The sequence below is a fragment of the Patiria miniata genome, unplaced genomic scaffold (assembly GCF_015706575.1).
Source record: "Patiria miniata isolate m_02_andy unplaced genomic scaffold, ASM1570657v1 HiC_scaffold_10, whole genome shotgun sequence".
Classification (NCBI taxonomy): domain Eukaryota; kingdom Metazoa; phylum Echinodermata; class Asteroidea; order Valvatida; family Asterinidae; genus Patiria; species Patiria miniata.
In genome coordinates this window covers 7,993,678-8,011,794 of record NW_024037048.1, presented here as the reverse complement: position 1 = coordinate 8,011,794, position 18,117 = coordinate 7,993,678, and the positions used below count along the sequence as shown (strand labels likewise).

Below are 18,117 nucleotides of genomic sequence, written 5' to 3'. Positions count from 1 at the left end.
CTCCTCATTTGTTGAATCATCTGATCTTGTCAGAGAAGTCAGTTTTTATGCTAACGATTTGCTAAAATGCACCTGAGCTAAATTTTAAAATTGCAGGAAATGAAGTTTACATTGAAATATATTTTGCGTCAACACCAATGCAAATAAAGTTATGAATATAGCTTGACATGCTGTTTTTATTACAACGGAGGGTTTTGTTGCTGTAATGTATTAGGCACCCACTTTACCAGCTTGGGATTTTCTATTGATTTTATCTTTCTCTATTTTCTGTAGAGAAGCCAATACTAATGTTTCGTGTATTTTTTTTTTATCCTCCTGGCTTTTAAGCCAGAAAGGGGGAGATATTGCGATAGTGTATTCCATCTGTGTGTCCGTGTGTTTCATTTTGGTTTAACTGTTTAGTGCTGTCACTTGGTGACAATAATCTGAGGGTAGGGGGACTTCAGATTACTTGAGACATTTGAGGTCAAAGGTCATCTAGGGATCAAATGACGTTATTGTTGATTTTGATCAGGTACACTGAAAAATGTGTTAACTAACTGACTATAAATACTGTCAGCATGCCAGTGGGATCGCGCAAGTTTAACTTGCAGTGTTTTTATTGTTAGTATTTTTTACTAGTGCACCATCTAAAGCATGTACAATGTCAATGAAGAAAACACACAAAAAACACAATTGACTACAGGAAGTAACGCTGGCTTTTTTTGTTGCCTAGATATGGACTTAAAAGTCGGCCATTAAGAGTGAAGGTTGTGTGTAAAATGACTGTTTTGCTTCAGAAATATGGAGCTTCGCATTAGCCAAAAAAACCAAAAAACAAATGGACCAGGAACACGCACAAAAATGGCTGTAATAAAACTGAAAGTAAAGAACAAACTGCATGGGTCATTTCTTAAAGAGTGAATGTAGACACAAGCGTAGTAGCCCCTAGCAATAAAGCTGTCTTTTCCCGTGCTATTTTTAATTTCCATGCCGAAAAATATGTTGTTTTGAAATTGCTTTGTTTCTAGTCATGGTTCTGGTCTTTGTTTCCAGGTCTTTGTTTCTAGTCGTAGAATTATTACATGATTTGCTGCCCGACAATAATAACGCGTGTATTATGTACGTCATTGGCGCAAAGTAAAAACATGATTTTCAGAGGATTAAAAACGTCCCAAATAGAAAAATAGAAATTTTAATGACTTCAAATTGTAGTAAATGAATGGATTAAGTCTGTATATTTATCTTCCACGAACAGTCGTCAAAATGAATTGTTTTGCTCACCTGATATGTTGCAGTTGGGTCCAAAGAAATTCGGTGGGCAATCGCACGAATACGTCGCACCGGTATCAGTAGGCTCGGGTGAGCAGGATCCATTATTCTGACATGGATGTGACAGACACGGATCTATAAATTTCACACAAAAAAGGGAAACAGAAATTAAATTGTACATGTAAAAGAGCAAAATTAATATAATGGATTTTTATCTGCGGAACATTTTCTTATTCAAAATATATATTTAAATATCTTTTGTTCTCAGAAATTCCTCAATTTTACAGATTTTTAACCGAAACGTCCCCTGGCGGTAGCCATATTAAAATGATTGTAGCACTTGGAACTTGCTATGGCCATGCAGTTCTAAACCCGAAGCCTATACTAAAAAGTGCGTGAAAAACCCACATAAAATGCAACTTACGAGAACGTGCATTTCAAGAATTCTTTAACAAGAAAGCAGTACTGTTGCAAGGGATCTACCCGATGTTCCCCAATACCTATGTTCCCCAATACCAATGTTCCCCGAAATCCTTAGGATTAGGGTTAGGGTTAGGGTTTTAAGAGCAAGGGTTGGGGAACATGGGTATTGGGGAGCGTCGGTATTGGAGAACATAGGTATGCACCCCTGTTGCAAAGGGTCCTTTTATCAAAAGGTAGGTTATACATTTTTACCGAAAAGGTTACTGGATTAGTGTAATGGATTAGATATTTTCATCGTTCATGAACATCCGTCAACATGAAAAGGTTTCTCGCCTGATATGTTGCAGGTTGGTCCGAAGAAATCTGACGGACAATTGCACGAATACGTCGCACCAGTCGCAGTAGGCTGAGAAGAGCAAGATCCATTATTCTGACATGGATTGGACAGACACGGGTCTATAAATTCCAAAACAAAAACCAAAAAAATGGGAAACAGAAATGAAATATTACATGCTAAAGAGCAAATATATGACAAGATGGATTTTTATCTGCGGAATATTTTCGTTTTAAAAACATTGAAAAATCTGTTGTTGTCAGAACATCCTCAATTTTACAGATGTTGTTACTAAAACGTCCCCTGTCGGTAGCCATATTAAAATGATTAGAGCATTTGGAGTTCGGATGCAGTTCTTAACCCGAAGCCTAAACCAAAAAGTACCAGAAACACACACGGAAATTGCAACTAACGAGAACGTGCATTTCAAGAATTCTTTAACAAGAATACAGCACTGTTGCAATGGGTTCTTTTGTCAAAAGTGAGTGAAACTTAAATCGCAAGCACGGTATTAATTTATTGAAATTGTAACTGGATTATTAAGTTTTTTCATCGTTCATGAACATCCGTCAAATAGGTTTCTCACCTGATATGTCGCAGGTAGGTCCGAAGAAACCTGACGGGCAATTGCACGAATACGTCGCACCAGTCGCAGTAGGCTGAGGTGAGCAGGCTCCATGATTCTGACATGGATCTGATAGACACGGGTCTTTAAATAAAACAACAAAAATGAAATAGAAATTAAATATTGCATATGTAACAGAGCAGATATCTGAAGACAAGATGGATTTTTGTCAACCGAAGAGTTCCTTCTTTTTTTTTTATAAATCCCGAGAAAAAAAATCTGTATAAAGATTTTTTTTCGGAAATTCCTCAATTTTAAGGTTTCAAAATAAAAGTCTTCTGTCAGTATTTAAATGATTACAGCGTTTGCAACTTTTTATGGCCATGTAGCTGTTAGCCCGAAGCATATTTCTAAAATGAACATTACTGTTTTTGAAAAACAACTTTGAAATTTACATTAGTATAAAAATACAAAAAGGACCCCAAACAGATACTTAATCGCAAGCTTGTTAGCGCCTCACTAACGTCTTTAAATGTTTACTGGACTAGTCTGTATTTTCATCTCCCATGAACGTCCGTCCAAGTAGTAGTTTGCTCACCTGATATGTTGCAAGTGGGTCCGAAGAAAGCTGACAGGCAATTGCACGAATACGTCACACCGTTCGCAGTAGGCTGAGGCGAGCAGGCTCCACGATTCTGACATGGATCTGACAGACACGGGTCTATAAATAAAAAAAAAATGAAAAAGAAATTAAATATTGCACAAAGAGCAGATACATGAAGACAACATGGATTTTGTGCAGAAAGAGTTTCTTTTTGAAGATTTGCTTCTTTAAATTCCTCGACTTCAAACCGAAAGTCCAGGGGCGGATCCATGAATATTGGAAGGGGGGGTGGGTTCATCAGCCCCCCAAAAATGCTGAAATGTAGACCCGTTTTTTGTCCGGACACTTGGCTCCCGTAAAATCAACAGGTGGAAGGGGGTGGGGCTCGTACCATACTTCCAATGGGGGCGCTCACATCCGACGATTATTAGCACTATATATTACACAATAGTGTACAAATACCCCCTAACCCATGCAGCATGCTATGTCCGTATGGCGTATATTAATCCAAGTATAATTGATTTTATGGTTCAGAGCGAGGGGTGGTTAGCCTTTGTTTAAATGAATTTCTATTGAAACAAAAAGTTTGACAGAGCGGGGAGTGGGGGACCCCCCCCCCCCCCCCAGATTTGCGCCTGAAGTCTTCTGTCGGTAGCCATATGAAAACGATTACAGCGTTTGCAACTTTTCATGGCCATGCAGCTGTTATAGCGTGAAGCCTATTTCTCTAAAACGAACCTTACTGTTCTGATAAAGAACATGGACATTCTCATTAGTATAACAACCGAAAAGGACTCGTGCGAAACAGAATACTCAATCGCAAGTTCGTTAATAGCGCCTTACTGATGTCTTGAAATTGTCACTGGATCAGTCTGTATTTTCATCTCCCATGAACATCTGTCAAAATGTATTGTTTGCTCACCTGATATGTTGCAAGTGGGTCCGAAGAAATTAGACGGGCAATCGCACGAATATGTCACACCTATCGTAGTAGGCTGAGATGAGCAGGATCCATTATTCTGACATGGATTGGACAGACACGGGTCTATAAAAAAAAAAAGGAAATATAAATTAAATATTACATATGTAAACGAGCAGATTTATGCAGACCATGAAGGATCTTTGTCTGTGGAAGAGTTTCTTTTTGAAGATATTTAGTTTTCCCCAAAAACTTTTCAATCTTAAAGGTTTCAAACTGAAAATCTTCTGTCGGTAGCCGATTACAATGATTATAGCATTTGCACCTTAACATTAACAGTACTGTTTTGATACAGACAGTAGAATTTCGCATCAGTATAACAACCAAAAAGGACCCGAAACAGGATTTAATCACTGGATTAAACTGTATTTTCATCTTCCATGAACATCCGTCAAAATGAATAGTTTTCTCGCCTGATAAGTCGCAGGTTGGTCCGAAGAAATCTGACGAGCAATTGCATGAATACCCCACACCACTCGCAGTAGGCTGAGATGAGCAGGTTCCATAATTCTGACATGGATTGGACAGACACGGTTCTATAAAAAAAGGAAAATAGAAATTAAATATTACATATGTAAACGAGCAGATTTATGAAGACCATGAAGGATCTTTGTCTGTGGAAGAGTTTCTTTTTGAAGATATTCAATTTTATTCCCATAAATTCTTCAATCTTAAAGATTTTAAACTGAAAATCTTCTGTCGGTAGCCGAATACAATGATTATAGCATTTGCACCTTAAAATTTACATCACTGTTTTGATACAGACAATGGTACCTCGCGTTATCCTTAAAGTGTGTCTTCCGTTAACTTTGTGCCGTTATTCTATCAAGTCGAGGCATTTGCGGTGGATTTTTCTCACAGAAGATCCCTTGAAGTTAAAGAACAAGTGTGAATGATAACAAGTTGATTTTAATTACTTAACGATATTGGGCCCGGATTGACTATTGCTTACCGTTTATGTCGCAGTTGTCTCCGAAGAAATTGGATGGACACTCGCATGTGTACATTAAAAAGCGGAATAACAGCAGATACCATTGTACGAACGGGTCCGAGAGATATTTTGAAACTGTGCATGAACCGTTATTTTTGCACGGAGCTGAAAGACAAGGATCTATTAAAAAATGGGAGAAAAAAAGGAGAGTAGTGAACAGGAACGTTCAGTACGGACTGTTGGTGCTATTAATTTTGTGCCTCATCGTTGTGGCATGTGGACGACGTTTTCCTTTCAGTGACTTCGTGTGGCGAGGAAGGAAATAGATCACGAAGCGGGGCCCTATATAACGTTAAAAATAATACAATTACTCCAATACAACTTAAGAAATGGATATCCGCCCACAATAATTAGGCCTAATCACAGGCATCCTGAGCAGTCAAATTTTATTGTTTAGAATGATGTTTGGAATCAATTCTTGAGAGAGGGAGATCATTCCGAAGCGCTTTTAGACCTCTGGTGTATAAAGCACTATAAAAGCACAATACTACACTGCAAAATCTGTGTTTAGCAATTAAACACTTTTCGAAACACTTTCTTGCTATCAGTTTGTAAACACGTTTAAATACACACGCTATACGTACCGCTTATGGTGCAGTCCCTACCGTAGAATTCGGGTGGGCACGTGCATGTAAATGGGGGCCATTGCGTAGAAGGTAATTCATTAGTAATTAACTTGCCTTCATTTCTCTACACACGTTCCAAAAACAAAGATTTTATTTCACTCTCAATTCAATATGGCCGACTCGTGAATAAGGCCCATGCGGATGAAATGGGTCGTAACAGCGAGCCACTCGTCAGAGTTGTAATCGGGTTATAACACACAAGTGCAATCACGGGTCACCTCAAAAGGAATGCCTATGTCCAGTACATTTGATAACTTGAGACTGGATATCTGGATGTCTTTTGGTGACTTGTGATGACTTGTGGCTGACAGGGACCCCATAAATGACCAGATGTGTTTACGCAAGGACACTTTAGTTCTATAAATGGTGGCAAGTTTTCAAAACGAGCAATGCAATAAATTCGTAATAATCTGCCCAATTTTCGAAGTAATACTTTAACCACAAGAATTCTTGTTTTCTTCTTCCTTCAAAAAAGGCTTCTTTTGCCTTCAAAAAAGGTTTTACGACTAATATTTTTGACAATCGAATACTTACTATCGTCTTGGCAGAGATGGCCGGAGTACGCAGGCAGGCAGTGGCAGAAGTACTTTGGTCCACGCGGTTCACACGTACCACCATTTTGACACGGTGTAAAGAAACACGGGTCTGAATTTTTAAAAAAGCAGAAAATGTATCATTTAGTTCGGTCATGCCTAAGATCCATCCCCTGTTTTAAGCTTTAAAAATAATGCACGGCACCGTTACAAATAAAACGTAGGAAAGTAAAGCCAATTCACAGCTGCTTTTATCTGCATACTTTTCGTTAACGAATTTCTTATAAAGAAATCATGAAACTTAATTGTGAGCATCATTTTAATTGCTACATATACGAACAGCCGTTTTCTACGCGCGGCAACTGCCTATCAGGGGCGGATCCAGGAATTTTCGCAGGGGGGGGGGTTCATCAGCAAAACAAATTGAAATGAAGACAGGCTTGTTTTTCTCCGGACACTTGGCCTCTGAAAATGAATATGTTGGGGGTGGGGGTGGGGGGTTTCGTGCCATCTTTTCAATGGGGCGCTGTTCGAGTCGAACGATTATTAACACTATTATTACAAAGTAGTGTACCAATAGCACATAATAATTAAGCTGGCTTGTCCGTATTTTAAGCACAGGCGGACATCAGTAATTTTTTGGGGGTGTCAGAGCATTGGAGGCTCGAATTATTTTTAAGATATTTCTATAAAAAAAAATGACAGAGCTGGATTTTTTTACCCTCCTCCCCCCCCCCCCCCCCCCGGATCCGCGCCTGGCCATGTCATGTCTGTTGGATTTACAGGCAGGCAAACCAGCTCCCAGAGCATCTGTGTTTTGTTATCTTCCTTATACAATATCTTTGACATTTTAGATCCTCCTATTATTCAATATAAGATACAAATAGAGTAACACAACAAGCTATGTTTTTTTTAAAGAATGTATACTCTGCATATCACCACATCACGTTCAGACGCATTCCTCAATTTTCAATTTTTTGGGAAAAACTGAAGTATCCAAATGTAATTCAATTCACTTCAATAACAGCATTTATTTCAATTCTTTCCAGATGTAAATCAAATTAATTAGCAAATAAATACAAAGTAATAATGTTTATCTGATAAACTGCTTAAGATATTAAAGGAGGGGAAATGACTTCCTCGTTTCCCTTTTTGTTTTTTAATTTGGACCATAAAGGTAGAATTTGCGGTGACACCATGCCGGGGTATAACGCTTTTGTAGATGAGTTGTTCTAAAAAAGGAACCTGAGGGTTTCTTCGACGTTTCGACCAGTATGCTCTGGTCGTCTTCAGGAGAATGTGTATCTGCTTCAGAAATTAACAGGGTTCTAAAATCGGGCCAGTCTCACAATACCAAAGGAAGGAAAATTAAAGTCGACTGATCAACTCACGTTTGTCTTGGCAGTTTACACCTTGATATTCCGGCAGGCAATCACATCTATAACTGGTAAACCCAACCGTCTCGCATGTACCGCCATTTTGACACGGTGAAGGCACGCACGGATCTGGAATAATAAAGAAGAAAATAGGGAGCTTCGGAGGAGAAATTCAATCGATTTTGCTGCCGAAACATAGGTGTTGGATACACAGATTAAACGGCTTTAAAGAAATTCTGAATTGAACTAATACATTTCTCATTTTTGGCTTAAACACAGCGACATAAGTAAAGGGTGTACAATGACGTAACTAGGATTAAATTTCAGTGGGCACCTGGGGTGAACAATTTTTTAAGGGGGCACTGAAGGCAAATGATATAATATTTTTGTTCAATCAAAGATTGCCCCGCCCCCGTGCCCCCGTAGTTACAGGGAAGATACAACATTTGCAAACATAAAAAAAAACGAAATGATCACATTATCACGAAATACCTTACTGGATTGTTAGGGATTGACAGTCTTAAGCATCCTGTAAAATGTGGCTCCTGATGTGCCTACATTTTCAAAAAAAAATGTATTTTTCCAGCGCTGGTCGGCCGACCAGCGTTGGAGAAAACTTGCGTTTTTTCAAAAACTGCTCCTAATTTTTCAAATTTAGTTATTCCGCATTTTCTTTGCAATTGATCACCCCTGTGTCGGAGTACAAGACTGCGCTACACATATTCTCTGACCTTACAATTCCCCAAAGTCTATAAACTGCTCAGTTTCATCGTAAGTGGGGTCAGGGAGCCAGACTACAAGAACATGATTTGTTATCTTGGTAGTCCAGTATCTACAAGCCCATAAAGTGAAACAAGTCAGTGTAACAATATTTGCTCTAACATATACTAATCCTCCAAATCCATTTATTTCTGAAAATTGCAGCAAAAGCAAATGTTGTAATTCCCTTTAAGCCACTGCCTGTGCATCCCGTGCAAATTTGTGGATGGCAAAAATAATTACTTTTTTTTTGTATTTCAGACCCTTGGATGCCTCCTTCAAATAGGACCCCATGTATGGGCGGATACATCCAGGGCTTTGCAAGACGATGGCTGGTATGTTGAAGCCGAACATTCGACAAGGTTGAGGGTGCATGGGGCAGGAGGGTGGGAACGGTGGATGAGGCGCAGTTTAACGTACGGGCCCACCGACCCGGGGCTAAGGCCTCCCACACTAATTAGGGGGCCTCTTACCAAGGGCGGATCCAGGGGGGGGGGGGCAAGCCGCAATTTTTTGGTCCCACTGTGGGGGGGGGGGGACCAACATTTTTTGGGCCCCCCCCCAAAAAAAAATTGTGTTCTGGATCCGTCCTTGCCTCTTACAAATTTCCTAACGAATTTCGTCCCTCAGTAGGGAAAAGAACGTTGCCACACGAGATCGTACATTAGTTGGGCCAATTATTGGAATACCCAGGTATCCTGAATTAATCACAATTAAAACTAATTTACAAATTCCAGTCACTGATAGTATGGAACAAGTCTCATTGATCTCAAAAGTGGCTCATTTCAATTTCCTGTCCTCCGACGCATTGCCTGTGCAAAAGGTTTCAGCCAAAATTGTACAAGAAGTGGAATTTTGGGTAAGTTAAAAAAAACACCAAAAAATTAAGTAAAGTGGAACGATTCTGAAATGGTGACTATAATATGCGACCGGGTGTTGCCCGAGGCCGATCAGCCAAAATAGAAGCTGCCGCACTTGAGGATCATCATTGTCAGTCATTATCGTCGTTTATGTATTTTTCTTGTATTGTCATTTATTAATAAATACCTTGGAGAGTTGATGGTTTCTGATTGGTCGAGACTCGATCACGTGGCCGGGCATTAACGGTGATACAAAGACCGGCTTCAAAGAACAAGCGAATAAATGGCCCCTGAACCAGCTTTGATCCAGCCCCATGGAAGGCAATGATTGGCCAAATTTACAACAGTCATACGGCAGCTTGTAACAAAACAGCACTGCACATGCGCTCAACCACCTTCGCGTGAGACAGACGCGCGCGTATGCAACACAGTTGCTATGGGTGCGCGCGTACGACATCGTACAGCGGCAGTGCACTATACTGAGGATGTTACGACGAAAGCGTAGATCTACGATTTATTTTCTGTAAATACTTCGCCCATCGACATATTTACCTTTCCTAAACCAAGCATCTTTGTAATTCTGGACACAAGGAATGTGTAAACGAAATTTCAGCTTCCTCCATAAAAATATGAAAACATTGTTGTAATTTGTTTGGCTACGGCAGCAGAAGTCGTACGCGTCGCAATGAAGACGTTGCAATTGTCCAGCGCAGCCTGGGCCCGGCTGTGGTGTATATAACAACGCTTATTGAAGAGACATGGTACCACGCATAAGCTAAAATATGGCCCATGAACATGAGCAAAAGGTATTTATTAATGGGAATAACAGTGTGAGGATCCAGTCTTCACTGCGTGATAATGACCGGGTTTGGGGGTGACCGCTGTTAATGGACCTCGACTTCACAGCGGATGACCTCGACTTCGTCTCGGCAGTGAAGACCGGCTCCTCACACTGTTATTCCCTTATTAACCGTCAGAATACACACTAAGGAACACAGTCATTAATTGCTTGGTTTCTGCCTCATTTCCTGCCACTACTGGTAATTGGTAATTAGAAATATGAATTTTTAATAATTTCCCTCCATCGAGTTTTATTTTATAATGAATGTGTACTTATTTGATCATGAAGTGAGCTTCGTTCATTTATAAAACAGTAACTCTTGGAAAACACCCCCCCCCCAAATGTCTGCCTCGTCATCTCGCCCAATTGTCAATTAGGCATCTATCGAAATAAATAATACGTTCTGTTATCCATTTCATTTCAGTTGTATAGTTCTCTAGAGCGCAAAGCCAACATAAAAAAATCCGGCTTTATATACTCCATGTACCTTTTTCATCACAGAGTACGTGTAGCCTAATAACCCTTCGTGTAACCCGACTGATATATGCACCGTACCAACGGCGGCGATTTCTAGTCTGGATGTGGAGGGGACAGTAGTGGCAAGGGAAGGGAATTGCAATGTTGGCATATAAATTCAACGTTTGGTCTATTTCATGACACCAGTATTGTCCACACAAGGTTCGAATAATATAATTATTAATGTAGGATGCATTGGAAAAGACGTTAATAGGCAACGACACGTGAAGGGGAAAGTCGGAGAAAAAGTCGTCTTGTTTGGCGTGGCATTCCGGTGGCCCAGGCCCCCCCCCCCCCCGCTATCTTAATCCGGGCCCGATGAGGCGTTGTTGCAGTCAGTGCATGAGCAAGAGAAGGCTTCAGGCGATATGAATCGAGATTTGCATTATTGATCGATGACGTTAATTTTCGGGAACTTTGGAGTTTTTAACAATTATTTAAATAGTTAACACTAGCCTATCTGATGTGCGTAGGTGTACGTGTGTGTGTGCCTCCTGGTGCGTGTTTATGGTGTAAATCGAGGACACACACGTGCAAAATCCACGATGAATTGAGGACAGGAACCAAACCGAGGACTCCTCTGTTAGAAAACGTGTACAAAACTAATGAGAGTTGTTGCAAAAAAGTTAGAGTATAAACAAAGGAAAACGGAAGAGGATCAATAGAAAATCCTTGATTTATGCCATAAACGCGTTTGTGTGCGTGGGGGGGGGGTGTTAACCACCTCAACCCCCTCTCACTGGACCCACCCTTCCACTTACGCCACTGGTTGTTTAAATACAAATCAGATTTGATTCAGTGATCATATCCACAAGGAGTTGATACCTTCAACGTTTAAAAGGTCACTCTCAATTTGATGAAATAATAAAAGCCAACGCTGTCGGGAAAAATGAAAAAGAGAAGACGCTGCTTTAATATCAGGACGTAGATTAACCTGCTTGCAGTTGTCAGCGTGACCTGAATGGCGACCCCTAAAAATGAAGGACTAACTTAATCAGGCATGGTACCGCCATAAGCAGCGCAACAATGCAATTGCACGCCCCACTTCATCACATCATATGCTGTAGCCGGCGCAATATTCCTACTGGAATGCAGCTTATTGAAGATCCTCCTCTGCATTGACGTAAACAAGACCAGTAGCTCGATCAGATGGCAAAGTTTAGATTCCAACAGAACCAAACATACTAGGTTGCAGTATTATGTTTACTTCTCAATTCAGATGTGTTTCATGGTAAAGCCAAGTAAAAAAAAAAAAAAAAAAAAACCCAGTTTAACCCAATCCTCGCACGTTTCCTTTTTTCCCTGCATGCACGCCTCCCTTTTTTGTTGTAAATTCATACATTTGCGATCATTCGGTGTAGCGATTTTAAGCTGCCGGTGCTCCGGTCCTCACTTTTCAATGAATAGAACCCTTCAATGAATAGAAGCTATTACGACCCTTGAGAGATGTGTCACTGACATCAAAGCCTGGGCTGTCTGCAACAAAATGGTGTTCAACGACGCTAAGACAGAGATTGTTCATCTCAGCTCCCGTTTTGTGAAAGCACCACCCTTGCCCCCCATCATGGTTGGAGAAGTAGGTATTGAAGCATCAAGCTCGGCCAGAGATCTTGGTGTCGTTATAGACAGCACTTTGGAAATGAAATATCATGTTCGCGCCATCACAAGATCAGCTTCATTTGCCCTGCATAAGATTAGTAAGATTCGCAGATACCTCGATAAAACTACTACAGAACAACTCCTACATGCATTTGTGACATCTCGGTTGGACTACTGCAACAGTCTCCTCTGTGGTCTCCCTGCGTGTGACATTTCCAAGTTGCGGAGAGTTCAAAACTCTGCTGCTAGGCTGTTGACAGGCACCAAATATCGTGACCACATACAACCTGTGCTTTACAATCTGCACTGGTTGCCTGTCGCGCAAAGAATCCATTTTAAAATCTTGCTACTCACCTACAAAACCTTGAATGAGCTTGCCCCAGTCTACTTAAATGAGATCATCACCCAGTATCAACCAAATCGCAGTCTCCGGTCATCATCACAACGCCTCCTTCAACAACCTCACAGAGGACGCACTGCTTTTTACAGTGATCGTGCGTTCTCGCTTTCAGCTCCCCGGCTCTGGAACACCTTACCGGCCTATATTCGGGATTCGAACTCACTTGATCACTTCAAAAAGGTTCTTAAAACACATATTTTTAAAATTGCCTTCAGCTAGATAAACCGCTTCAAATAATGTACATGTACTTTTATTATTATTTTTATTAAGTAATCGTCCAGCCAGGTGATTGTGATTTTAAATGCATTTTTTTATGGGTCTTACCGTATATATTAATTAACTTTTTGATGTATTAGTAGTTTTATGAGCTTTTTAAATGTATTCAAATAACATTCAAACTAAACATTTTAATGGACTAGTAATATATATTTAACTTTTTAGAAGTATTGAAGTAATTTCTTTGTAAAGCGCATTGAGATTTCGTATGTAATGCGCTATATAAGAACTAATTATTATTATTATTATTATTATTATTAACCCTTCAGAACTTCACCCTGCACGCCCTGGTAGTTACTGAAAGACGACTGCGAACACTTGCCAACTATTGAATTATGTAATTACACGCACAGTTTTTGAGCTGGCTACCTACAGCAATAGGTGGTTTTCCCTTCTTTTACTTACTGAAATAATAGCCGTCACTTGTCGCTCTCTTGTTGGTATTTTTCAACAACAAAAAACGTTCGGTACGTTTTGTACACAAAAATCGGCAGCCAATGACGATGTTCGGTAAAGCAGAATCGGTGCAATATAGCGGTGCTCGGTATAGCCGAGTGTTCAGTATAGCGGTGTTCGGTATAGCGACGTTCCACTGCATTGTCATTTTGTTTGTTTGTTTCCAACAAAACTGTAGCTAGGTAGAAAGGGTTACGACTCCTTTGGACAACATTTTATATCAGCAAGAGTCATGAAGTAGAAGTATCCATCCGAAATAACAGAAAAGCGCAAACCTCTTTCATTTTTTCCAAAACGCCTGGAGAAGAAACAATTTTTTTTTTTACTCGGCCTAAAGGCAGTCTTATAGTTTTATGTGTGCGCTGCTTCAAGCTTAATCCATGCAAGAAATTTTTGACTAAAATTCTATCGGGATCTCTGCAGTGTAAAATCTATATTTACGGTCGAAATTCCGTAAAAAACTATTACTAAGCTATATCGATCAGATCCCACCATATACTTCTTCGACTCGGGATCTCCATGGTAACTAGACCGGCCACAAAACGACCTCTCTGATGCTACTATACCATCCAAATTGATTGTGTGACAGCTGCACGATAGCATCCATTCTTTGATTCTCATTTGCGACAGACCGTATTTTGTCCTCACGACTCAAGAAACAAAAACACCTCTTGTTTTTGTTTATTATACCGCCAACCCTGTGTGAAACACCATTCCCCCCCCAAAAAAAAATTATAATAATAATATACAAAATTCAGGCAAAGATCAGGCTCTGTGTTATTTGAACAGCTATTGGGAAAAAAAATGAATTCCAGATTTTTTCACGCGAAGTCGTATAGCAACCAGTGGAATCTCAGAAGATGCGTCAGCGAGGATGTTGCCTCTCATCACATTAGGTGTCTATAGTATATTATTATTATTATTATTATTAATCATTTCTGGTAATGAAACCAAGGATTCCTCAAAAGCGCCCAAGGCACTGTAGCTCGCAAGCCTGAAGAAACATGTAGAGAGAAGACAATGAGAAGAAATTGCAGTTTTAGAGGTGGGAGGAAAAGCCCAGAGGAATATTCTGGGGAAAACCCACGGAATCAGGCAGGGACTGAAAACCCAATCCACTTATTGGCCCAGGCGGGATTCGAACCCGGGTCACAGCGGTGGAAGGCGAGGAAAGTACCGCTACGCCAACCTTACTCCCTATGTCATGACTGGTATGTCATGGCAGCCACTATACAGCCAAGGTGCAGATATAATGTACGTAAACTACATCTTGCCAAAAATGGTTTAATTATTTTATTCAGTGATATCAACTCATGATAAACCAATTGCAAGAAACAAAACTAGAGATAATACGCACTTGGCATCATTTAATTTAGCCATCTTTATACGGGTGCATCTGGATTTTTCTTCTTCAGATTTTAATTTGTTTTTCGACCGACTGACCCTATTTCAGCGGTAGACAAAATATGAGAACCATAGAAATCAAAAGGGACGCCTGAGCTTTTCATACATGGCCTCTCCTTCTCATCATTTTATATTGTTTGAACCGCAATCCGCGCTATGCATTGTATAGAATGCCATGGTCCAATGCTTACGGTGCTTGGCTCATGTATGTACGATGGTGCGTGGGTTCGAACCACTGATCTCTATATAAAGACTGGATAGCTAATAAAGAGCCGCACAATGTACGAATTTGACGCCATATTGGTGAGACCGGCTGGTGATCTACAAAGGACAAGTTGCCGTCTTTATAGACAGCTTGATTTCTTTTGTAACGTCGCGGCTCACTTGACTTATATTTTGGCCACCACCACTGACCAACTGACCAAGGTTTACTACAATTTTTCTAACGTCGTGGTTACTTTTATAATGCCGCAAATCACTTGTTCAGCGTTTTTGAAATAATAATCACTACGGAAATGTGTCCCTTTTAGAACATCATAATATGTGTACGTGACCAAAATGCGCGTCAAATGTTGATACAACGCGCGCGTATTTACGCGTAGAACGTTCGTAATATACGCGGCCATCTTCGTGAGACCGGGGGCGAATTGGTCAATATGCAAAGTCTACTGTGTGAATGTTGTATGCATATCCGCTATCCAGTCTTTATATAGAGATCAGTGGTTCGAACCCTTCCAGGAACATGGTGTTTGTGCCCTTGGGCAAGACAACTACAAATTGTCTCTCTCCACCCAGGGGTATAAATGGATAACTATGAGGGTATAGACCGAATGTGCGATGATATCGGCTGCAGTGCAGTCTCGTGGCATAATGAACGCCTTGTGAAGCGCTTTGCCATTGTTGATACGATGGAAAGCGCTGTATAAGCATTGCAATTATTATGCTCTATTCTTAATTGAATTAGGATATTTCTATAATTTTTAGTCGCTAAGTACAGCTGCGTGGTGGACAAAGTTGTTCAGCTTACCGTTATACAAATACAAGGGACTTAATAGATTTATTTCCTTTTTTTGGGGGGGGGCGGGTTTAATGTTCTGAGTTCTGTTTTATTTCCAGTAATAAACAACATATCAAAATAAGGCCGTCGAGTTTATAGTCCTTTGGCAGATATGGAGGTTGGGCTTTATTAAGAGTTTGCCTTGGGCCGCAAAAATAAAAGGAAAATAACAGCTAATCCCCTCTAGAGCTAAATCTCGATCTTCCCCTGATTAGGGTGATCATTGAGAGCTCAGAAGCTGTGCAATTTAACCGTACCAAAATCCTGGCAAGGCCTACTAAATGACGACATGCAAATTTCCAGATAGAAACTACAGTGTACAAAATGTATATGCAAAAACAAAATGAATTTCTGGAACTTACCCGGACATTGGAACCATTTTCGGATTTCCACCGGATCGCCGCTCCTCGGAAAAGAGCCGTTGCCAGTGCTGACCGCGGATGGTCTGAGGGAGGGGTGCGTGTTAACCCCGCCCATTCGAAACTCGGTACACTGGCAGGGGTCCCCCGAGGGAACCACCCACCGGTACCTGGTGGGAGTGGTCGGGTCCGGCTGCTGGCCCAGATAGCAGACTGATGCTACGTAAAAGAATAACAAGAAAAGTATTATTCGTGAGTGTCGGAGGTTTTGACAAAATGCGACGCGTCGACCCGTTATGTAAAAATCCACGCGTAGTCTATAATATCCACCTGAAGTGTATGCAATTTCGGCCCGTAATGTAATAACTGAATTTACCCCCAAGGGCTAGGGCGGATCCAAGGGGTAGCTTGGGTAGCTAACCACCCTCGGGTAACCAATGTTAATCAGTTTACATAATGAAAAATAAAAATAAAATTCCTTTAAGATCCCGAATAATGTCATCACTCAGTAAGTCTCTGGTTGCAGACCTGCAAATCGACTCCCATAGACCTACTTCCACAAATTATTTAAAATACTCACAACTCTCCAAGGTGTTTGACATACCCATCAAATTAAAGCTTATTTCATCAGCTTTTATTTTCTTTTTCCTTTTTTTTGTGGGGGGTTTAACTGATAATTTTTGAAAGACAATTCCATCCAAAGATGATCACACCTAAAAGCAGTCCTGAAGCCCATCGCCATTTTGAAAATGGACGCGTGCGCTCCATTGGAAAATAGAGCCATTTAGGGCCTCATTTCATCCTAATTTCAAAGAAATACGAGCTTGCTGTCCTCTGCACGGCTGCCACCCTTCTTTCTTTCTTTTTTTACAAATCCTCAAGTTCATGGCCCTCAAAATGCTCTAATACCTGGGAACTTGAGGGCATACATATTGGGATTTGGCCCGCGTAGGAAATTCTGGGCCTTTTTACTGATCTGCATTCCTGTTAGTTAATCTTGATTTATTGCTTCAGACCTTTGGTCTTTTATGGGTTGACTGCAACACCTCATTCAAACCCCTCCCCCAACTCCTGAAAATCTCAGACTTCAACATCCCAGCAACCCCCTTTGAAAAATCCTGGATCAGCCAATATAAACATTAATTTTCAACCATAATGCAATAGCCAAATACCGACATGTAATGTGAAAACAAAGTGACCTGTAATATTTAACGTATAGGCCTAAGTTTAACATGAAGAACCTTATGAGCAACCCAATACAATTTTTTTGCGATCTTGTTGCGCTATAGTGCAGGTCCTCAATCCCTATTTGTTGATGTATTTTTGTTTTAAATTAATCGCCAAAACGGTATTCTTCTAAACAGTAATCACTTCTTGAGTTGGTATTTGCATTTCGCTACAAATTTGCGATCAAAAATCTACTTCATTTTAAAAAAAATTTATGATTTTCTTACTCTTTCTATTTAGGTGTTATTTCTACAAATAATCACACCAATTAACAAACTGGTTATTTTGGTCTGCATATAAAAGTCAGTCTTGTACACAATATTTTATCGGCAATTGTCAAATATTAGATAACACGTGACTACAATCTTGCTAATGCAACTGACCAATTTCACTGAACATGTGTTACTGTTGTGAAGGTATGTATGCTACAAAATTGAATTCCCGAGTTCACGAAATTAATTGCTCAAGATATGTTATTTGCTGATGGTACATGTACATCGAAAAACAGAGTGGTCACAAAAAAATGCAACTTTGGGGTTGCTCTTAACTTTTTTTTTGCTGGCCAGCCGGACCAGTTGGCTAGAATTTTGACTGGTCCGCCAGGTTTTTGACTGGTCCGTCTTATACAGCGTGTACCCACCAGTTAATCAGTTTCAAAGTCATAACTAGACTATAGTCAAC

The 18,117-nt window shown here is 40.3% G+C and overlaps 1 protein-coding gene across 1 annotated transcript; it reads right to left on the bottom strand.

Moving 5' to 3' along the window:
* Positions 1–466: 466 nt before the first annotated feature.
* On the bottom strand, positions 467–17,140 carry LOC119740519 (adhesive plaque matrix protein 2-like). Its single transcript, XM_038215864.1, has 11 exons — positions 17,119–17,140; positions 16,213–16,428; positions 7,698–7,811; positions 6,308–6,418; positions 4,570–4,692; positions 4,100–4,222; positions 3,172–3,294; positions 2,595–2,717; positions 2,008–2,130; positions 1,264–1,386; positions 467–477 (listed from the first exon to the last, which is right to left on the bottom strand). Exons 1-11 carry the CDS (start codon positions 17,138–17,140, stop codon positions 467–469), a joined length of 1,212 nt encoding a protein of 403 aa, XP_038071792.1.
* Between the last annotated feature and the right edge of the window lie 977 nt (positions 17,141–18,117).